We start from the raw sequence: 18,004 nt of genomic DNA on the forward strand, positions 1-18,004 counted from the left end.
ACAAAATAAAATGATTAACTTTGGAGCATCACCCCCACATTTCTTACATAGTGATAATAAAATATAACTTTAAAATAGAAATATCTTCATTTCTATTAAGTCTTTTATCCTCCAAGATAAATCTAGACTTATACTTCTCAAAGTTCATCGTGAGTCCTTTAAGCCACATGATAAACTCTTCAATAGATCAAAATAAACAAACCTCAATGTTAGTTTATTTTTATTTATTTACTTGCTAAAGCAAGACACACTTCTTTGAAAGTAACTTTTACTTGGTTGCTTTCTTTTATATATTTAACAAAATAAAATATGTGAACACGAATGTCATGTGAATATTTGTCAAACAAATAATCACTAATTTTACTTTTAGTTGTCCAAATAATCTCAAAATCACTTAAACAACTTTTGTGTGTTTTCTAAGAGTCTCTTTGAGATTCTTTTGAAAACACCACTTTGACATCCATTGATTTTCTCATCAAAATCAATTTGAAGATGTCTATTTTTAAATACTTTAAATCAAAGAAAATAAACCCTCATTGATTTATTTAAGGGCCTCTTGACAAAATTGCTTATTTTTTTAAATTTATTTTGCACTCTAGTCTAGATTTAATAATTCTTTGTAAAATGGTCTCATAATTTAGACAATTAGTCAAAAATTTAGACAGATAGTTGAAAAATTCAAACAGTCGGTCGGAAATTTTAGACAGCTAGTCGAAAAATTTAGACAACTGGTCGAATTTTAGACGGATGCCATTTTGCAAAAAATTATCAAAAGTAGGTCAGAGTGCAAAATCACTTAAAAAAAGATGCTATTTTTACCAATTTCTCTTTATTTAAACACTTTGATTTCTTATGATTTAGTTTAAAATTATCTCCTCATTGAGATTAATCACCATCTTTAACCAAAATGAATAAAGTTTTCTTTAATCTATTCACTATTGGTGATAAAATTCAAATTTGCCTCTCCAATTTTACAATGTCTCCTCATTGAGACATTGAATATTTAGGAATTATTGTCACTAAATAATTCTAAAATATATTTCATTTGATCACACTCTAGACTCCAAGTTTATTGAGGCAATGTCATCCCACAATTTTTGAATCCACATTGATCCATTTTTCTTGTAATAGCAAGACACAACCATTAAAAGATGTAACCTCCTTAGGTTCATCTTTTCTTATCTCATAAAATGAGATACTCATCTTTTAAATGAGAAAATTTTTAATTCTCAAATAATTCTTTTATTCACAAATTACATACTAACAATAATATAGGATAAAACATATTCACATCTCATAAATATTTGCATGATTATATTTCAATATAATTTCACATAATTGTCAACACATATGACTTGTATCAATCTAACATGACTCTTTATTAATATGTAAACATAAATTACAAATATCATACACATATGATTTCACATTTCTATTGATTCACAAAATCAATATATTTAAATGAGAAATTGTTTAATTCTCAAATAATTCTTTTATTCACAAATTACATACTAACAATAATATAGAATAAAACCTATTCACATCTCACAAATATTTGCATGATTATATTTAAATATAATTTCACATAATTGTCAACACATATGACTTATATCAATCTAAGATCACTCACATCCGGTGAGGTATATCACCAAAAACTGTAAAAAAATAGCTCAAACACAGAAAAATGGGTGTCCATCGGATGAGGTATTTTACAAATATTTTTAGATGAATCTACAGTAAAAAGATATATGTAAGGTATACTATTTATCCTTCAACCCAATATATTATTAATTTTTCTCTTCTTCCCATTTTCTCAATCTTTTCCCTCGTTTTCTTCCAAGATTGGTGCCAGAAACTGTTTTAGCACTTCTGAGTTAGGTAAGTTTGTCTGGTTCGTGCTCCTCATTCCCCTCCCCTCCTCGCAGTGATCATCTTCTCTCCTCATTACACCCACACCAGCCACTTTAGCATCTCAGACTTTTAGACACGCCCTCTCTCTCTCAATCAGGTAACAAAATGGCACACTCAAGTTCTTATTTTTTGGCACTGCAAGTCTTGCATATATAATATATATATATATTGATAATTTGACTATGGAACTGGCACACTCAAGTTCTTATTTTGGTACTGCAAGTCTTGCATATAATATATATATATATACTGGTAATTTGACTATGGAACTACTTGATTCTACCCTCTTCAAATTTCACCTTTATACCTAATTATCTTAGAAATTTCTTTTCATGCATTTCTACAAACACATGGAGACCATTACGTAGGAATATTATCTGAAATGGTATTTCTTTAGTGCTTATCAGATATTTCAAAGAATCACCAAGTGAGAAAGTACACCATTCAGCTTGGCGAGAATGAGCTTGTCCCCAAGGTCATTTACACTCTTTCCAATTCATTTTCTATTTTAAAATTTCTGTTTGGTTCCTGTGTAAATAATTGTTTTTGAGGTGATATTTTATATTTAGAGCTCTACCTAATTCAATTCTGTTGGTATATTTCATTGTTGGAAGTGCTTTATATTGATTTTCACAATTATATTCTTCAATACCCATTACTGAGGATAAAAATGAAGAAGATGCCCAGTTTTGTTATCATTTTTTTCTTTTGCACTTATTTATATATTTATATGTAGTTTCTGATTGTTAATATGATTTTATTTTATTTTTGGTTTAGGAGTCAGACCTTTTGAAAGAAGATGCAAATGTGTACAAGTTGATTGGTTCAGTTCTTGTGAAGCAAGATTTGGCAGAGGCCAATGCAAATGTGCACAGGAGAATTGAATACATCTCTGCTGAATTGTATGTTTCTGCCTCTCTTTCCTTGTTACATGGATCATTGTAAACTTTGGAGCTTTCTTGTTATATGGATCATTGTAAACTTTTCTTGTTTCTGCCTCTCTTTTCTTGTTATATGGATCATTGTAAGATTTGGCAGAGGCCAATGCAAATGTGCCCAAGAACAAGGTAGGATTGATCATCTTTAATGTTATTAAATGGCTAGATAATCATATAGGTTCTTGACGTGAATTTTATGTTTGGAAGTTGATCAAGGGAGGATAAAAATTGCCCTAGGTTTCGACTATAGTGCTTCAAGGTAAAATCACTTTTGTTTGGATTTGGGTAATAGTATTGTAATCCTTTGGGCTATGTAGTTTTGATGGTGATTTTGGCGTTTAAAAGGGGGATCATGGCTTGATCTTGTTAAGTGGGGAAAAGGCTAAGGTTTATCTTTTAAATAAAAATATTGAGTGTTGAAGCTTGGGCCCCTAGCTTTCATGGTGTTGGTCTCAGGACTTTTTCCTCTTCAATAAAAATCCCTATAAGCTAAATAAGCTGAATGTGATTATGACTTTTTCATATGTAATACCCTGCAATAAAAATGAACGTTAGAAAAATGGTGGCAACAATTATGGTAGATTTTATAACGTGCAATATTGATATGTAATATTGAGATAAATATTTGAAGCAGACACCTATCTTGTGGTTACATGGAACGGATGACGAAAGGGTATTGTTTGAAGCAGGACAAGCTGGCCCCCCTCTCCTTAAAAAAGCTGGTATAAGCTGCGAGTTTAAGGTAAGATAACTGCTGGTCTATAGATTAATTGACTTCTTTTTTTTCCTTTCCTTTTTATACTAATATTTGACCCGTGACAAACTTTGCTTTATTATTTGCAGGCTTATCCTGGTCTTACTCATTCAATAAGCACTCAAGAGCTCAAGTATCTGGAGTCATGGATCAAAACTCGTTTGCAAAGTTCTTCTTAGATATTTGATGGTAATATCACCTAATCAATAAGTCATTATTGCAGAGCATCATTTTTAATGGGAAAAAACAAAGTTTCCGACATCTTTTTTGGGGCTGGTATTCTGTTGCTTGCTTATATGAACAAGTTTTGTTTTTAAAGAACCATATTTATATGTTTTTATCTTAATGCAATAAAAGACAACTTTCACCCACCTCAAGATCATAGTAATAATTGTATGGAAGCCAACGTTGTTGGGAATCTCCTTACCACTTATCTCTCTCTTCATATCATTAAATAGTTTCCTTTTCTACCGAAAAAATTCTCCAGTGTTTGAATAAGAAAATAATGGTCTTTAACCTCATTTTCATGCAGTGGGATGAGATTCATACATTTCGCTTAAGAACAAGTCTTTAATTTATTGTCCATTATATAATATATGTATATCTATAATATATTTCAAGGGTACAAAATGATGCAACTGAGTATATCTGTATATATATGTATATTTATATATAGATGGCGAATGGTGTATGTATATGTATAGGCTTAAAGCTAAATTGATCTATTGAATAAGTTATCAAAAAGGTCGCTTTCCAAGGTATCTCTGAGCACATTATTAAGTAAATTTCGATTATGACTTTTTCATATGTAATACCCTGCAATATATAAATATTTCAATGCCAAATTAAAATTTTAAATTTTATATAGTAATTTATAGAAGGTTTGGTAGTACATTGCTCAAGTCTGGGGCTTTTGGATTTGATTTATAAACTATTTAGCTTCTTGAATTTGTTGATGTAGAGAATAAATGAGATTGATCATAATCTTCCTATAACAAAGTTGATTTAACTTTATCACATATCCTCCTCTCTCTCTTTTAAATTATTGAGAATTAGTTGGCATTTAAAGCATTGCAACATACATATTATATATGGAAGAAATTTATGATTATATCTTGTCAGATTTTGAAAGATGGACTCACAACTCCATGGGGTTCTTTCCTTCACTACACTGTTACAAGAGGGGGAAGAAAGCTACAATGACTATCTCCCATCTGTGAATGACTTAGAGTCGCAATATACTCCATCCAATCCAGAAGATGGGAGTAGTAGAAAAACTAAATCTAGAAAAGGAATTTTTAGCACAGAAGATGACAACTTGCTAGTTTTAGCTTGGCTGAATACTAGTATGGACCCAATCAATGGGGTTGATCAATCAAAATATTCATTTTGGTCTAGAGTTCATGAATATTATGAGAAAAACAAAAAATCTATATCTTCTGAACATAGTTCATGCTCTATTAGAAATAGATGGTCTACTATCCAACTTGCTGCAAATAAGTTTTGTGGGGCCTTAGCTCAAATTGAAAGAAGGTCTCCAAGTGGGGCTAATGAGCAAGATAAGGTGCATGAATAATGTAATATAATTTATATTGTTTATAACACTTTGAATTATATATTTCTCATCTCTTTTACTTGATTTTTCAGATTGAGAAAGCCAAAGAGTTCTACTGAAGTATCCATCCCACTTCATTCAACTTTCTTCATTGTTGGACTATTCTACGACACCATCCAAAATGGAAAGAATCTGTGTTTGAGGGTAGCAGTATGAAAGCTAAAAGAAGATCAATAATTCGAGATGGTCATGCACCAGAGTTCATAGATGAAGATACTGCAGCACCATCTTTAGATGTGAATTTAGAGAGACCAATTGGAAAGAAGGCTGCAAAGAAGCGAAAGTGGCAAGAGGATAACTCTTCTAATCTTACTGATTTGGTGATTGAAATAAAAGGGGAGAGAATCAAATCTAATGCTGAGAAGGGAGAAATTAGGAAAGAGTATGCCCGCATTGCAAAAGAAAGGCTCGAATTGGATAAACAGAAAGAAGAGAATGAAATCATGAGGAGGGAGTTAGAAATTATGAGAGTAGATGCATCAACTTTATCTCCAACGCAACAAGAGTATTTCCGTACCCTCCAATTGGAAATACTTGAGAAGCAAAAGTCTAGAAAGCCATGATTTAGATGGTGTTTGGGCTGGTATTTTTGGTATTCTTGAAAGGTAACAATGCAACCACTTTTGGGAATTCTCTTTTACTGGTTTTTATCATAGTTTTTTTGCATATAAATTTGCATAAACTAGCAGCCCAATAGCTTCTTTTTTTGTATAGAAAATTACCCATAGCTTTTCTATGTAGAAATTTGCATTGTACAAAACAAAAGCTCAATGGTGGTTACTTTTGATAACTTTTTTGTATAGAACACTTGAATGATGAAAATTTTTATTCTTGAAAGAAACTTTTTTGCATAAAATACTTATTGCAATAGTTTATATTGGCTGTAAAAGCTTCCTAATGTAAAATGCAATATTGTTGACTTGATGGTTAATATCTTGAATTTAAGGTTACATATTTTATATCCCAAGGAAATACAATAAAACAAGACAAAAATACAATATTAGGCTTAACATAGTGAAAAGAAAGAAACTAAAGTTACATCTTCCTCAAAATAAGAACACAAATATTAGCCTAAACATAGTAATATATAAAATGCAAATACTTAAGATTTACTATATATTTCCCATAAATGTTCAATAAGATCCGACTGAAGTTGAAAATGAATTCCTCGATCTCGAATGTGATGATGGCGTTGAATGAAGTTTACAAATTCATTTGTATGCTCATGGGACACAGGCTCTTCGGTTATTTCATCGCTTTGTTCATAAACAAAGTCTTCTACTCGAAGATAAGTATGTCGCTCGTCTTCTACGATCATATTATGCAAAATAATGCATGCCATCATCATCTCCTTAAGTGTTTGTCGATCATAAAATCGTGCCGGTCCACGTACAATAGCAAATCGAGCTTGAAGCACTCCAAAAGCTCGTTCTACATCTTTTCTTGCTGATTCTTGAGTTGCTGCAAAATGTTTATTTTTACGGCCGTGTGGAGCATAAATTGTTTTGACAAACGTCGACCATGAAGGATATATACCATCAGCAAGATAGTAGCCCATCGAATAGTCATTTCCATTTATTGAGTAGTTGACCTTTGGAGCATGTCCTTCAGCAAGCTCACTAAAAACAGAAGAGTGTTCTAGGACATTAATATCATTATGGGAGCCTAGCAATCCAAAAAATGCATGCCATGTCCAGAGGTCATATGACGCTACAGCTTCTAAAATTATAGTTGGCTCGTGAATATGACCACAATACATTCCTTTCCAAGCACTTGGACAATTTTTCCATTTCCAATGCATGCAATCAATACTTCCTAACATCCCAGGAAACCCACGACTATCTCCAACTGCGCACAATCTAGCTATATCGTTCTCATTTGGGGATCTTAAGTATTCATGGGAGAATATGCCAATGATAGCCTTAACGAATTTTTTCAAACACTTGGTTACTGTATTTTCTGCAATCCGCAAGTATTCATCTACAAAATCTCCAGAGACTCCATAAGCTAATATTCTCATTGTAACAGTTATTTTTTTAAGCGAGGAATGACCCAGTTGATAACTCTACAAAATAGAGTTATTTTACCACTTTTTTTGTGTTAATTGTTGCTTAATTCTTGAGTTTTTAATTAATTTATTAAGTTTTTAAGTAATTTTTAATTTATTAGACTTATTTTAATTTTATAGATTTTTGTGTGTTTTTATAGTTATTTTGTTGTAAAATATTGTAGCTAATTATTTAAATTATTGTTGTTTAGTTTTGGGTAAAAAAATGTTGTTTTATTGAAACTAAATGTTAAATTAAATTAAGTTTTAATTAATATTTTTTATGAATTAATATGATTTAGTTTATAATTGAAAATATTTTATTATGATTTAATTTATGTTTATTTTGTAAGGAGTTTGTTGTATTATTGGTGTTTGAAAAATGAAGAAAAAGTGTGGCATTTTAAGGAAAAACAAGGAAAGTTGGCATTTTTCTCCATGGCCCAAGCCTTCCAGCCAAAGCCCACACGCATGGCCCAGCCGTGCCCCATGCCTCTCTTCTCACCAGCGCGCTAGGTGGCGACATGTCTTCGCGCCACGCGTCTGCCATTTCCCTACTCCCATTTGTCCCAGCCGAAGACCCAAGTTGCTCCATGCCCTCTTCAGCACCTTCAGCAAACCAGGACCACCGAATCCCAATTCGCCCAGCCCGTTTGCCTCCTTCAGCCCACGCCCATCTCAGCCAGCCATTCCCTTGGGCCACCTCTGCCCAGGCCCGAAGTCCCCTGCAGCTCCTCAAGCATGGCTATCTCCAGCCATCAACCAGCAAATGCCATAGACCACGTCAAAAGCAGCTGCCAGCCGAAACCCCAAACCAGCCCCTTTATTTATCTTGAGCCCAACAAATGCCAATGTTCCCTTGTCCCACAACTGCCAAAAATGCCAACTTTTTACCCCACTTTCTACACATTTTACCCCAAAACATCATTATTACACCTTATATTTTACCCATATTTTCCATATTATAATTAATTAAATTAATTTAATCAATTTAATTAATTTAAATTGATTATTTTAATACCTCATTTTGGCTATAAATATGGAGTTTTGAAGACCATTTAGGGTGTCCATTTTTGGAGAGGAGGTTACCATACCAAAAACTCTACACATTTCAAAACCTCTCTATTCTCTTCATCTTCTTCTTCTTTTTTCTTATTTTCTATGTATTTTTAGAGTAAAAATTTGGGGGTTCATTCTTCAAATTTTCCTATTTTATGTTTGTAATTTTTAGTTTGTATTTGCTATTCTAGTTATGTGTTTCTAATCTTTTTAAGATTATTAAGGTGATGATGAAACAATTTGTAACTAGATAGTGTTTATTTTGTATGTTGATTTCTCATTTTGTGCAATAAAGTTTATGGATTTTTCTTGTTCAAATACCTTCTTTCATCTTAAATATTATGTATTTTGGATTGTTAGCACATATTTACACTTTGTTCTTCATTAGTGCAAAAACATAATATTCTTTGTGTAAGATGTGTCATTAAATTGTACACATTCATGCTTAGAACAAAAATATTATGTTTTGCCTTATAAATAATGTTCATTGATTTATTTGTTATTTCATTAGATTGATTTACACTAAATGCTTTGAAATTATAACTTTTTGAAAAGTGAAGAAAAATCTTATCTTTTTATAAATAATTTGTGCTTAATATTATAAACTTATTTGGAAAATGATAGTTTGATTTATTTTAACTATCACTAAAACTTGGGAATCAATGTACTTATAAATATTATTAAACTTATATTTTGTGGATTCTAATCCTTAATAATCTTATTTTACATCTTGTTTACAATTATTAATTTATGTTTATATATTGTCTTTAATTTCTTTATTATTATATTTTATTTTATTTTTATTGTTACAAATTCTCATCAATCTTTGGAACTAGGTTAGAATTTATTAATTTTGGTTTAAAATAGTTTTCTTTTCGATTTTAGACAACTCCTTTGGGTTCGACCTCGTGCTTACACGAACACTATTCTATAAATACGATTCGTGCGCTTGCGAGTATAAGTTTTTAAAACATACCTGTTTTGGGTCCATCACCAGTCTTTTAGCAGCATCTCTTCTTTGGACGAAATATAGTTCATATGCTTCGACTTCGGCTTGAATACGCAATAAAAGATGACGTTGCATTCGAAACCTCCTGCGGAATAAATTCGGTGGATACGTCGGGGACTCAAAAAAATAATCTTGAAAGAGGCGTTGATGGCATTCAAGCGAATTTCTTCGAATGAATGCACGCCGGGGAATAGACCTACGATGCGATGTTGAGCCTCTTTCATTACCCAAGCGTTCTTCTTCAATAGCAAGAGCTAAAATTATCTCCTCCTCCTCCTCCTCAGATGATGAAGAGTCAAATATCTCAAAGTCATGATCCATAGGAACTATATAGAAAGAAGAAAAAAGTGTGCAAAGAAAGAAATGAAAGTGTTTGTAAAATTTTGTAAAAGAATGATATTATTTACAGGTGAAGTTTTGAGAAAATCAAAAGAATATTCTTAATATCTACTGAAGAATATGCTGAGAATATTATTTCACAATAATCAAAGAAGAATATCCATGGAATATACCAAAAAATATCTTCAAAATATTATATATATATATATCAAAGAAAAATATTCATAGAATATACCAAAAAATATATTCACAATATTATATTATATTTAAATATTTCCAATGAAAACTCCCAAAATATATTTTGAGAATAATAAACTTTCTTATTTGTAATTTTTTTTTAGAATAATTGATATTTTAGTTTATCTTATAAATTTGGATAAATTTAAATTATAATATAATTATGTGATATTACATATGAATATATATTGTAAACATTAAAATATATAAAAATATTATTGATAGTTATAGAAAATATTTTAAATGAATAAAAAATGTTTGAAAATATAATATTTAAATGATATAGAGAAAAAAAATAGAGAATCTGATGTATGGTAAAATGTAAAACTTAGAGGTAAAATAGAAAAATGTGTGTTTTAGGGAGATATTTTAAAGGATGAAGTAGAGCACCGGATGTGAGTGCTCTAACATGACTCTTTATTAACATGTAAACATAAATTACAAATATCATACACATATGATTTCACATTTCTATTGATTCACAAAATCAATATATTTATACATGTCATATAAAACTCATAAAATTGACCTTCTAATAATTTTTCATTATCACAAAATAAGACAATTATATAACATGTTTGCATATTACCCAATAATCTACTAGATTATTTACACAATATGTTAATTAATCACATATAGCAAAAACACAATATGTTGGATTATCTTCTAATCTAACCACTATATTTGCAAAAGCAAAGAAAATTAGAAAACAATGAACTTCATTTATAAAATTTTCTTCATCTCATTTCTATCACTATATGAAAGCTATTAGATCTTCTAAGAAAGCCAAAGAAGAACATTATCTTATCTTATCATCTTTTCAAAGTTAGATCCTCACAAGATCTCTATGATTTTTCCTTCCATTGAAAAGGAAATTAAGCTTTTGATTGTTAGAGAATATATTATATTGTACTCAATGGAAATGGTAAAACCAAAGATATAACTCTATGCAAAATGTTACAATAGACAAGATGATAGATAAATAAGGGTTACATCTCTATTAAAAAAATACAAGTAAATAGAATTATGTAGAAGAAGAAGATTACAAACTCAAAACAATAATAATACAAGTAAAATATGAACAACAAGATCAAAATAATGAAAAGAACAATAATAAGAACACAAACTCTCACACAACCAAAGTGTAAAGTAGTAGGGATCACCAACTTAAACAAGGTTCAAAATCTTTGTCCAAAAACTTATTTCCCCCTATTCTCTAAGCACTAAGGGGTCTCTCAAGTAAATAACTCTCTGGAATCATCAAGCATCTATGATGCAAGTGTTTTGTGGATGTAAAATGGTGTGTCATACAAGTGAGCATTAGACTCCTATTTATAGAGTTTGAGATACCCTTTACATTTCAAATTCCACCAACCCCATGGCTATTATCAGTGTTTAATTAGATGTTTATGGAATTAAAATTGAGATTTGGGAGTTACTTGGGATGTTAGAACCATTTAAATTGGAAAAAACTGAAAAAAGAAATTAGCTGTCAGCTTCACTAGCTGCGCCCAGGAGTATCAGTGGCCGCGGCCACTAGCCTCTGCCCCCCAGGCCGCGGATAGGGAATATCAATGGTCGTAGCTACAACCCATTTTCAGCATAAAAAATTTCAGTTTTTCCAAAACGTCCAAAACCCTTTCCCACATGATTTTGTAACCTCCATACACCTAATGAGAGTTAAAAATATGTCTCCAACAACCATATTTCATGATGACTTTTTGAAATCCAAACTAAAATGTGTAATATATAATCTACGCATTGTTAGATAATATTTTGGAGTTATAAATTTGACTAATTTTGTAACTCCAAAATATGTCACATTTGGGTACACACATGTATCCAATTTTGTGACTCTCAATAATATATTACAAGATGTTATTTAATCTAACATTATATTATTTAAAATAATATAACAATTTTAGTACATTTTATTTATTTATTAATTGTAGTTTACCAAGATTTCTGACTCCATCTTTGGTTACAGCTAGCTGGGTGCGATTCTTCACAAGTTTAAGTTTGACATAAGAAAGAGCTTTTGGTTGAGTTTGATGAGGTACTAGAGGTATGATTTTGAGAATAAAATTTTTACATTTTGTTTATTGTTTTTCATTCTTTTTTCTTGTTTAACCAGGTGCAGAAATCACGTTTATGTGGCAAGAAATGAATTAAAAAAATATAGTATTTTTTTTTTATTTTTTTTTGTGTGAAATTTAGTATTTATCTTTAAAGTTAAATAACTAAAATATAAAATAATTAAGGGATCTTACATGTAAAAATAATAATTAATGAAATAAATAAATAACTTATATAAATTATAATTACATAATTATTATATTAATAAATAATTAGCTAAATTCTTAAAATAGAAGCTTTTTAAAAAAAAAATATTATAACCTACTATAGTAGGTCACTGAAAATGTAACTACCATAGTTACTTAACCATTAAATAATCCCCATAGTACCATATATTCTTATTAATAATACAAAACATAACTCAAAATAAAAAAAGTATTAGTATTATATTAATTGCATACCAAATAAAACTTTCCTTTTAGTTGTTTCAGCCATACATAATAACTTATCTTATATAACTATATATTATGTAATAATAATCAAATAAAAAATGAAATAATCCGATACAACTAATATCACAAAATTAACTAGAATTAAAAATATAAAATAGTGTATTACATTCAATGATAGTAACCATATATAAATCTTCTCAAATAGAAATATGGATTTTAATGTTCATAAACAAAAACATTAAAGGTAATGTCATTAAGAAATAAACAAAATCATTTATTGAAAAATACTTGTATGATTGTAAACATTTTTGCTTATAAGTTTGGAATGCAACATGACAACCAAACCTGTTAAAAAGAGTTTATGAAGGATTTTTAAAAATTAACATCCTTGAAATAAACAAATTGGTTAGGTTATACATGATGAATAAAATGAATATTTTAATTGTTATAAAAACAAAATAAAACGTAAATGCATCTTAGGTAAACATAATAGTTTATTTAATGACAATTCAACTTACATTAAACAATATAGTTTATTTACTTGTTTAATTGAACAATAAAATCGTATGATAAACTAATTGGTTTTATTTAATTTATAACCAATTAGTTTGATGCACATATAACAATATAAACAACATGAGAAAGTAAATGATTTGATTTATTTTATTAAATTGTGCATAAAAAATATACTTATCCTGCATAATATAAATTATTAGAATTAAATAATTACTAAAATAAACTAATTAGTTTTAATGTATTAGGATAGAGTTAAATGTGCTTAAATGAAACTAATAATCATGATAATTTATACATATGCAATAAAAGGCTTGTAAATAAATTTAGAGTATATAAAAAACCAATCGAAATGGAAAAAAAAGTTTTATTTTAATAGAAATATGTTATTTTTTTTAAATGAATAAGAGAAGTCTGAAAGTTTTTTTTGAAATGGGCTGTTTACATAAATAAATATTTATATAATTGTGTTATGATATATCTTATATATAAAAAGTGTATAGATAACAAAAATTCTTAGTTTTAATAGTTTGGTTTGTTAACTTTAACCAATTATTCTAAATATTTAACATAATATACTTTTAAAATTAACTAAAAATAGATATTTATTAATTATATTAATATAAATTCAAATATTATAAAATATTATTATTATATTAATATTTAATATAAAACTGCATATTGTTGACCCACGTTTAGCCAACTGACACGGAGTCAAAATATGAGTAATATGGACGAATGTAAAGAGAATAACGTGATGACAAAAGTAAAGAAAACACGGTGATTTATAGTGGTTCGGCCCCAGGATCTGGTAATGACCTACGTCCACTTAGAATGATATTGATATATAATCAAAAGTGTGATAAGAGAACTTGGGTTCAATGAGTTTCAACACTTCTGACAAACAATACAAGTTTGCTAAGAGAAATTCTATAATTCCTATGATTCAGAAGCAAAAAGTCATTTTCCTTGAGCCATCTCTTGCTATTTATAGGCCCAAGGAGGGTTACAAAAGATTGTTACAGATATAATCCCCTGAATATTGGGATATTCCGAAGATTACATGAGATAAATTCGGGATTCATAAAGATCTTCCCATAAATGTTGCCTTGTTTGCGGAACTACCGACCAGACTGGTCGCGAGTAAGACAGGCTCGTCCTGCTTCTGGTGTGCCTCCTGGTCGATACTCTGGCAGACGCTTCCAGGTATCAGCCACGTGTCAAGAGATTATTCGCCACGTCACAAATGCTAATTTATTGGATAACACGTATATAATAATTATATTAATACAAATTTAAATTCAAATGTTATAAAATATTATTATTATAATAATATATAATACAAGACTAAATATTTAATAATTATGTTAATATAAATTTAAATATTATAAAATATTATTATGATAATAATATATAATCTTAATTTTTTAATAATTATATTAATATGAATTCAAATATTATTATTATAATATTTAATACAAAACAAAATATTTATTACTTATATTAATATAAATTTAAATATTATAAAATATCATTATAATAATATATAATACATAATTTTTATTTTTATTAAAAAAATTATTATTTATATTTAAAAATATTATCATATTATATATATAAAATTATAAATAATAATGTTTTGGTTTAATTTTTTATTTAATATATTTATGTTATTTTTTTATATATAATATTATTTATTTATTTAAAAGTTATATGACAATAATACAAATTTAATAAATATAATTAATAGATTCTATAAATAAAATTAGGAAAATGAAATAGTGTATTGTACTTTGTGTATGTAGTAAGTTTAAAAGTGTAATTAGAAATAATAGTATTATTGTATATCTTATCATATTTTATTATCAAAAGGTAATTTTACCTAATAAATTTCACTTTTAATAAAATTAATTTACAAAATTTAGCTGGAATGTTCCAGAACAATTTTTCTTTTTTTTTTTTAAATCAAGATTAATTGCATAAATACTATTGTTTTAAATTTAACTAAATTTATGCCAAAAACACTAAAAACTAAAAATAATATACCATAGTCAAGGAAGGTCCGGAAGCTTATAGAACTAACAGGTGACAGGTCGGGTTTTATAACAGAACAGAAGCAGTTTCGTCGAAGATACATACATACATACATACATACATACATACATACATAATTCCTTAGCAAAGTAACCAAACACAATCATCAGCATCTTCAATCTTGATCATCATTTTCTAATACACAGCCCGATATGGCTCTCAACCCTCAATTGTTCCCCAATGGAATGCCGGTTCCTTTCGTCAACGAGATGTTTGTGCTCGCCAGAGATGGCGTCGAATTCGAAATCGACAAGGTCCCTGGGTTAGTATTCCATTCCCAAACCCTTCTCTATTTTCCTTCAATTATTTTGACCTATATTTTAGATTGTATTGTTTTGTTTTGGGCATGATTTATTGATCCCTAGATTTCTACCCAATTTGCAATCGCTAGTTCTTTCTGGATGGAAGTGTGTTTGATTGGGTCGAGTTTTAGCTGTATAGGGTTAGTTTTTCTTAAATATTATAATTATAATTGGGATTTAGATGAAGTGTAAATGTAAATACTTTTGATATAAGTGTAACAGTTGAAAAGGTGTGTATCAAGTAAAATCAGGAATGTCCTACAATATACAAATATGAGAAAAGATTATGTAAATTAGTGAAAATATATACTTGATAAGTACGAAGTCAGACCAGATTTCCTTGTTTTATTTAAATATCTCTTAATTGGTACAGTTGATATGTTGTTTTGAGGCTCAATTTTAGGATTTCTGTTCCAGAGAATCGATATTTAGCTTAAAAGAAATGAGAAGAAAAGGGAAATTTGATTTATGAAACATAACTTTTTCATTTAATTGAAGCCAGATAATTTAGAAGTTTCTGATCTAACCAATTTTCTACATTGCATAGTTTCAATGTCCGTTTGAAGGTTGACTCATGCTTTGATATCAGAAAAAATCAAAGCATGGATTAAACTTACTGTTTGTCCAGCCAATCTTGTTCCATTAGGTCTACTCGAATTGGTCTGGCTATTTGTTTCAGTTTTGTTCTCTAATCCTAATGCATAGATGCAGCAGCATCTTAGTTCTTGTTATGCCCTGTATAACATTTGACTCTCTCATCATTTGTTTTTAGGTGAAATATTCACAATTTTTTATTTTATTATCTTATTATTTTACGTGTAACTGAATATATCTTCGACTTTGAGCTCACTGTGTGTACCTCTGTTGTCAGAAATCATGGGGGTCATGTAAAAGCAAAGGGAACAATTTACTTGTCAAATATAAGAATGGTCTTTGTCGCAAGTAAACCAGTTGGAGAATTTTTTGCATTTGATATGCCGCTGGTATGTTATACTTGTACCACATATAGTGCTATCTTCTTTAGTTGCTATGCACCGGAAAGTTGCTTTGATATTGCTATCTTTGTCTCCTTTAGTTGCTATGATGTTGGAAAGTTGCTTTGGTATTTTAATTACATTTTATCAGCACGATGATGTGAATGTAATTTTAGCTTAAAAGAAAATGAGCATAGCTTATACATGCTATTTATGTTTAAAGAATGTATCTTTGACTACTATATGTAATCGGGGGGTTTGTTAAAAAGATAGCTCTCGAAACTAAGAAAATGCATGACTAAGTGCTTTTGTTTTGATTACGCTGCTGGCCACCAGAGATATTTGCAGCTTTCATTTCACTGCAGGGTCCTGTTGTTGTGTACTCCTTGTAACTATTCATTGTTTTTTGCTTACATAGATTTTTACTCTTTATGCAGCTTTTTGTCCACGGAGAAAAGTTTAATCAACCAATTTTTTTCTGTAACAACATTGCTGGTCAAGTGGAGCCTGTAAGTAATTTGGTTTGATTATTGATGAGAAGCCTTGATGCTTTGCTTTACTTATACATACTCATTGCCCTAACATGACTTATTATTTCAGGTGGTTCCGGAAAATCAACCCGGGGCTCTATTTTCCACTCACTCATTCAAGATTTTGTTCAAGGAAGGGGGCTGTGGTACCTTTATTCCCCTTTTCTTCAACTTAATTGCTTCGGTCAGACAATACAATCGACAACAGCAGCAGGCTAATTCAATGCCGGAGCCACCACGTGCAGATCCTTTACAAGCAGCACAGACTCCCGTTGATGAGATGATACGACACGCGTAAGTGACTTATCTTCCATGTAAAATCGATGGCGTAGTCAAATCGAGAAGTTTGGCTTTGTTTAATACTTGTTTTTCATTGATGCAGATATGTTGACCCTAATGATCCAACAAGAATCTTCCTGCAGCAGCCTAACCCGGAATCTCAGCTTAGGCGACGCACTTACCAGTCCCGTCCAGCCGAACACTCTATGTAATGACAAACACCCTTAAGATGGTAAATAAATTTTTACTTGTGTCAAGAAACGGATGAAGAATTTGTCACTATGATATTGCATAGCAAGAGTGCATATATATAACACTTGATAGCTCGTATCTTGTATATTGCGAAAGTGTGTTATTTAGTTGTTGCTCTGTTTCGTTCGAATAGAATGATATCAATTACTTTCTTCTCTATATTCATTCATTGTTCAATTTTTGTTTGAGGAAGCTTGCCAAGTTGGTGTGTGGGTGCATTGATAATGAAGAATGGAGACTCTCAATGTGAAATACATTTTAAAATAACAAGTATATATAGGTGGTTGTAAGATTTGAACTTGAGAAACAAAATTGAATTAAGCTCATCATTTAAGCTTTTTTTCTTTCCCTCTCTAATTTTCTAAGTAACCAAAGACACTCCACAAAGCTCAAAACTCTCATCAATGGTGATTATTGTAGGGTAAAAAGAAGATTATCATGCCATCGAAAAAGGAAAAGTGTAAAACCCCAAAATCCCAGTTCGTCTTTAACCACAAGCACCAAAACTACCAAGTTAGAAACTGCAATTCTCCTCTCAAGATCCGAAGTCTTGGTTTCTTCTACGACAACACAACTAAAATGGTCAAACTATAAAGGTCCATGCACACCCAAATAAATCTTCG

At 29.9% G+C, this 18,004-nt stretch overlaps 4 protein-coding genes across 4 annotated transcripts; 2 read left to right on the forward strand and 2 right to left on the reverse strand.

Annotated features, from left to right (window-relative positions):
* Positions 1 to 4,735: 4,735 nt before the first annotated feature.
* On the forward strand, positions 4,736 to 5,374 carry LOC133805528 (glutathione S-transferase T3-like). Its single transcript, XM_062243711.1, has 2 exons — positions 4,736 to 5,136; positions 5,251 to 5,374. Exons 1-2 carry the CDS (start codon positions 4,736 to 4,738, stop codon positions 5,372 to 5,374), a joined length of 525 nt encoding a protein of 174 aa, XP_062099695.1.
* Positions 5,375 to 6,320: 946 nt separating this feature from the next.
* LOC133805529 (uncharacterized) lies at positions 6,321 to 7,238 on the reverse strand. Its single transcript, XM_062243713.1, has one exon. The coding sequence runs from the start codon at positions 7,236 to 7,238 to the stop codon at positions 6,321 to 6,323; it is 918 nt and encodes a 305-aa protein (XP_062099697.1).
* Positions 7,239 to 8,000: 762 nt separating this feature from the next.
* On the reverse strand, positions 8,001 to 9,654 carry LOC133805530 (uncharacterized). Its single transcript, XM_062243714.1, has 2 exons — positions 9,301 to 9,654; positions 8,001 to 8,135 (listed from the first exon to the last, which is right to left on the reverse strand). The coding sequence occupies exons 1-2, from the start codon at positions 9,652 to 9,654 to the stop codon at positions 8,001 to 8,003; spliced, it is 489 nt and encodes a 162-aa protein (XP_062099698.1).
* A 5,455-nt stretch (positions 9,655 to 15,109) lies between these two features.
* On the forward strand, positions 15,110 to 17,569 carry LOC133805289 (UPF0664 stress-induced protein C29B12.11c). Its single transcript, XM_062243422.1, has 5 exons — positions 15,110 to 15,306; positions 16,218 to 16,329; positions 16,758 to 16,829; positions 16,921 to 17,144; positions 17,233 to 17,569. Exons 1-5 carry the CDS (start codon positions 15,197 to 15,199, stop codon positions 17,339 to 17,341), a joined length of 627 nt encoding a protein of 208 aa, XP_062099406.1. The 5' UTR covers positions 15,110 to 15,196; the 3' UTR covers positions 17,342 to 17,569.
* Positions 17,570 to 18,004: the final 435 nt, after the last annotated feature.

The sequence above is a fragment of the Humulus lupulus genome, chromosome X (assembly GCF_963169125.1).
Source record: "Humulus lupulus chromosome X, drHumLupu1.1, whole genome shotgun sequence".
Lineage (NCBI taxonomy): Eukaryota > Viridiplantae > Streptophyta > Magnoliopsida > Rosales > Cannabaceae > Humulus > Humulus lupulus.

Bases quoted from the DNA above. Each gene is read 5' to 3' on its own strand.
- LOC133805528 (XM_062243711.1), top strand. From the start codon at position 4,736: ATGGACTCACAACTCCATGGGGTTCTTTCCTTCACTACACTGTTACAA. The intron at 5,137-5,250 runs GTCTCCAAGTGG...TTGATTTTTCAG, and splicing joins TTAGCTCAAATTGAAAGAAG to ATTGAGAAAGCCAAAGAGTT.
- LOC133805529 (XM_062243713.1), bottom strand. From the start codon at position 7,238: ATGAGAATATTAGCTTATGGAGTCTCTGGAGATTTTGTAGATGAATAC.
- LOC133805530 (XM_062243714.1), bottom strand. From the start codon at position 9,654: ATGGATCATGACTTTGAGATATTTGACTCTTCATCATCTGAGGAGGAG. The intron at 8,136-9,300 runs GTATGTTTTAAA...CATTTTTGGCAG, and splicing joins TGGTGATGGACCCAAAACAG to TTGTGGGACAAGGGAACATT.
- LOC133805289 (XM_062243422.1), top strand. From the start codon at position 15,197: ATGGCTCTCAACCCTCAATTGTTCCCCAATGGAATGCCGGTTCCTTTC. The intron at 16,330-16,757 runs GTATGTTATACT...CTCTTTATGCAG, and splicing joins TTGCATTTGATATGCCGCTG to CTTTTTGTCCACGGAGAAAA. The intron at 17,145-17,232 runs GTAAGTGACTTA...TCATTGATGCAG, and splicing joins GATGAGATGATACGACACGC to ATATGTTGACCCTAATGATC.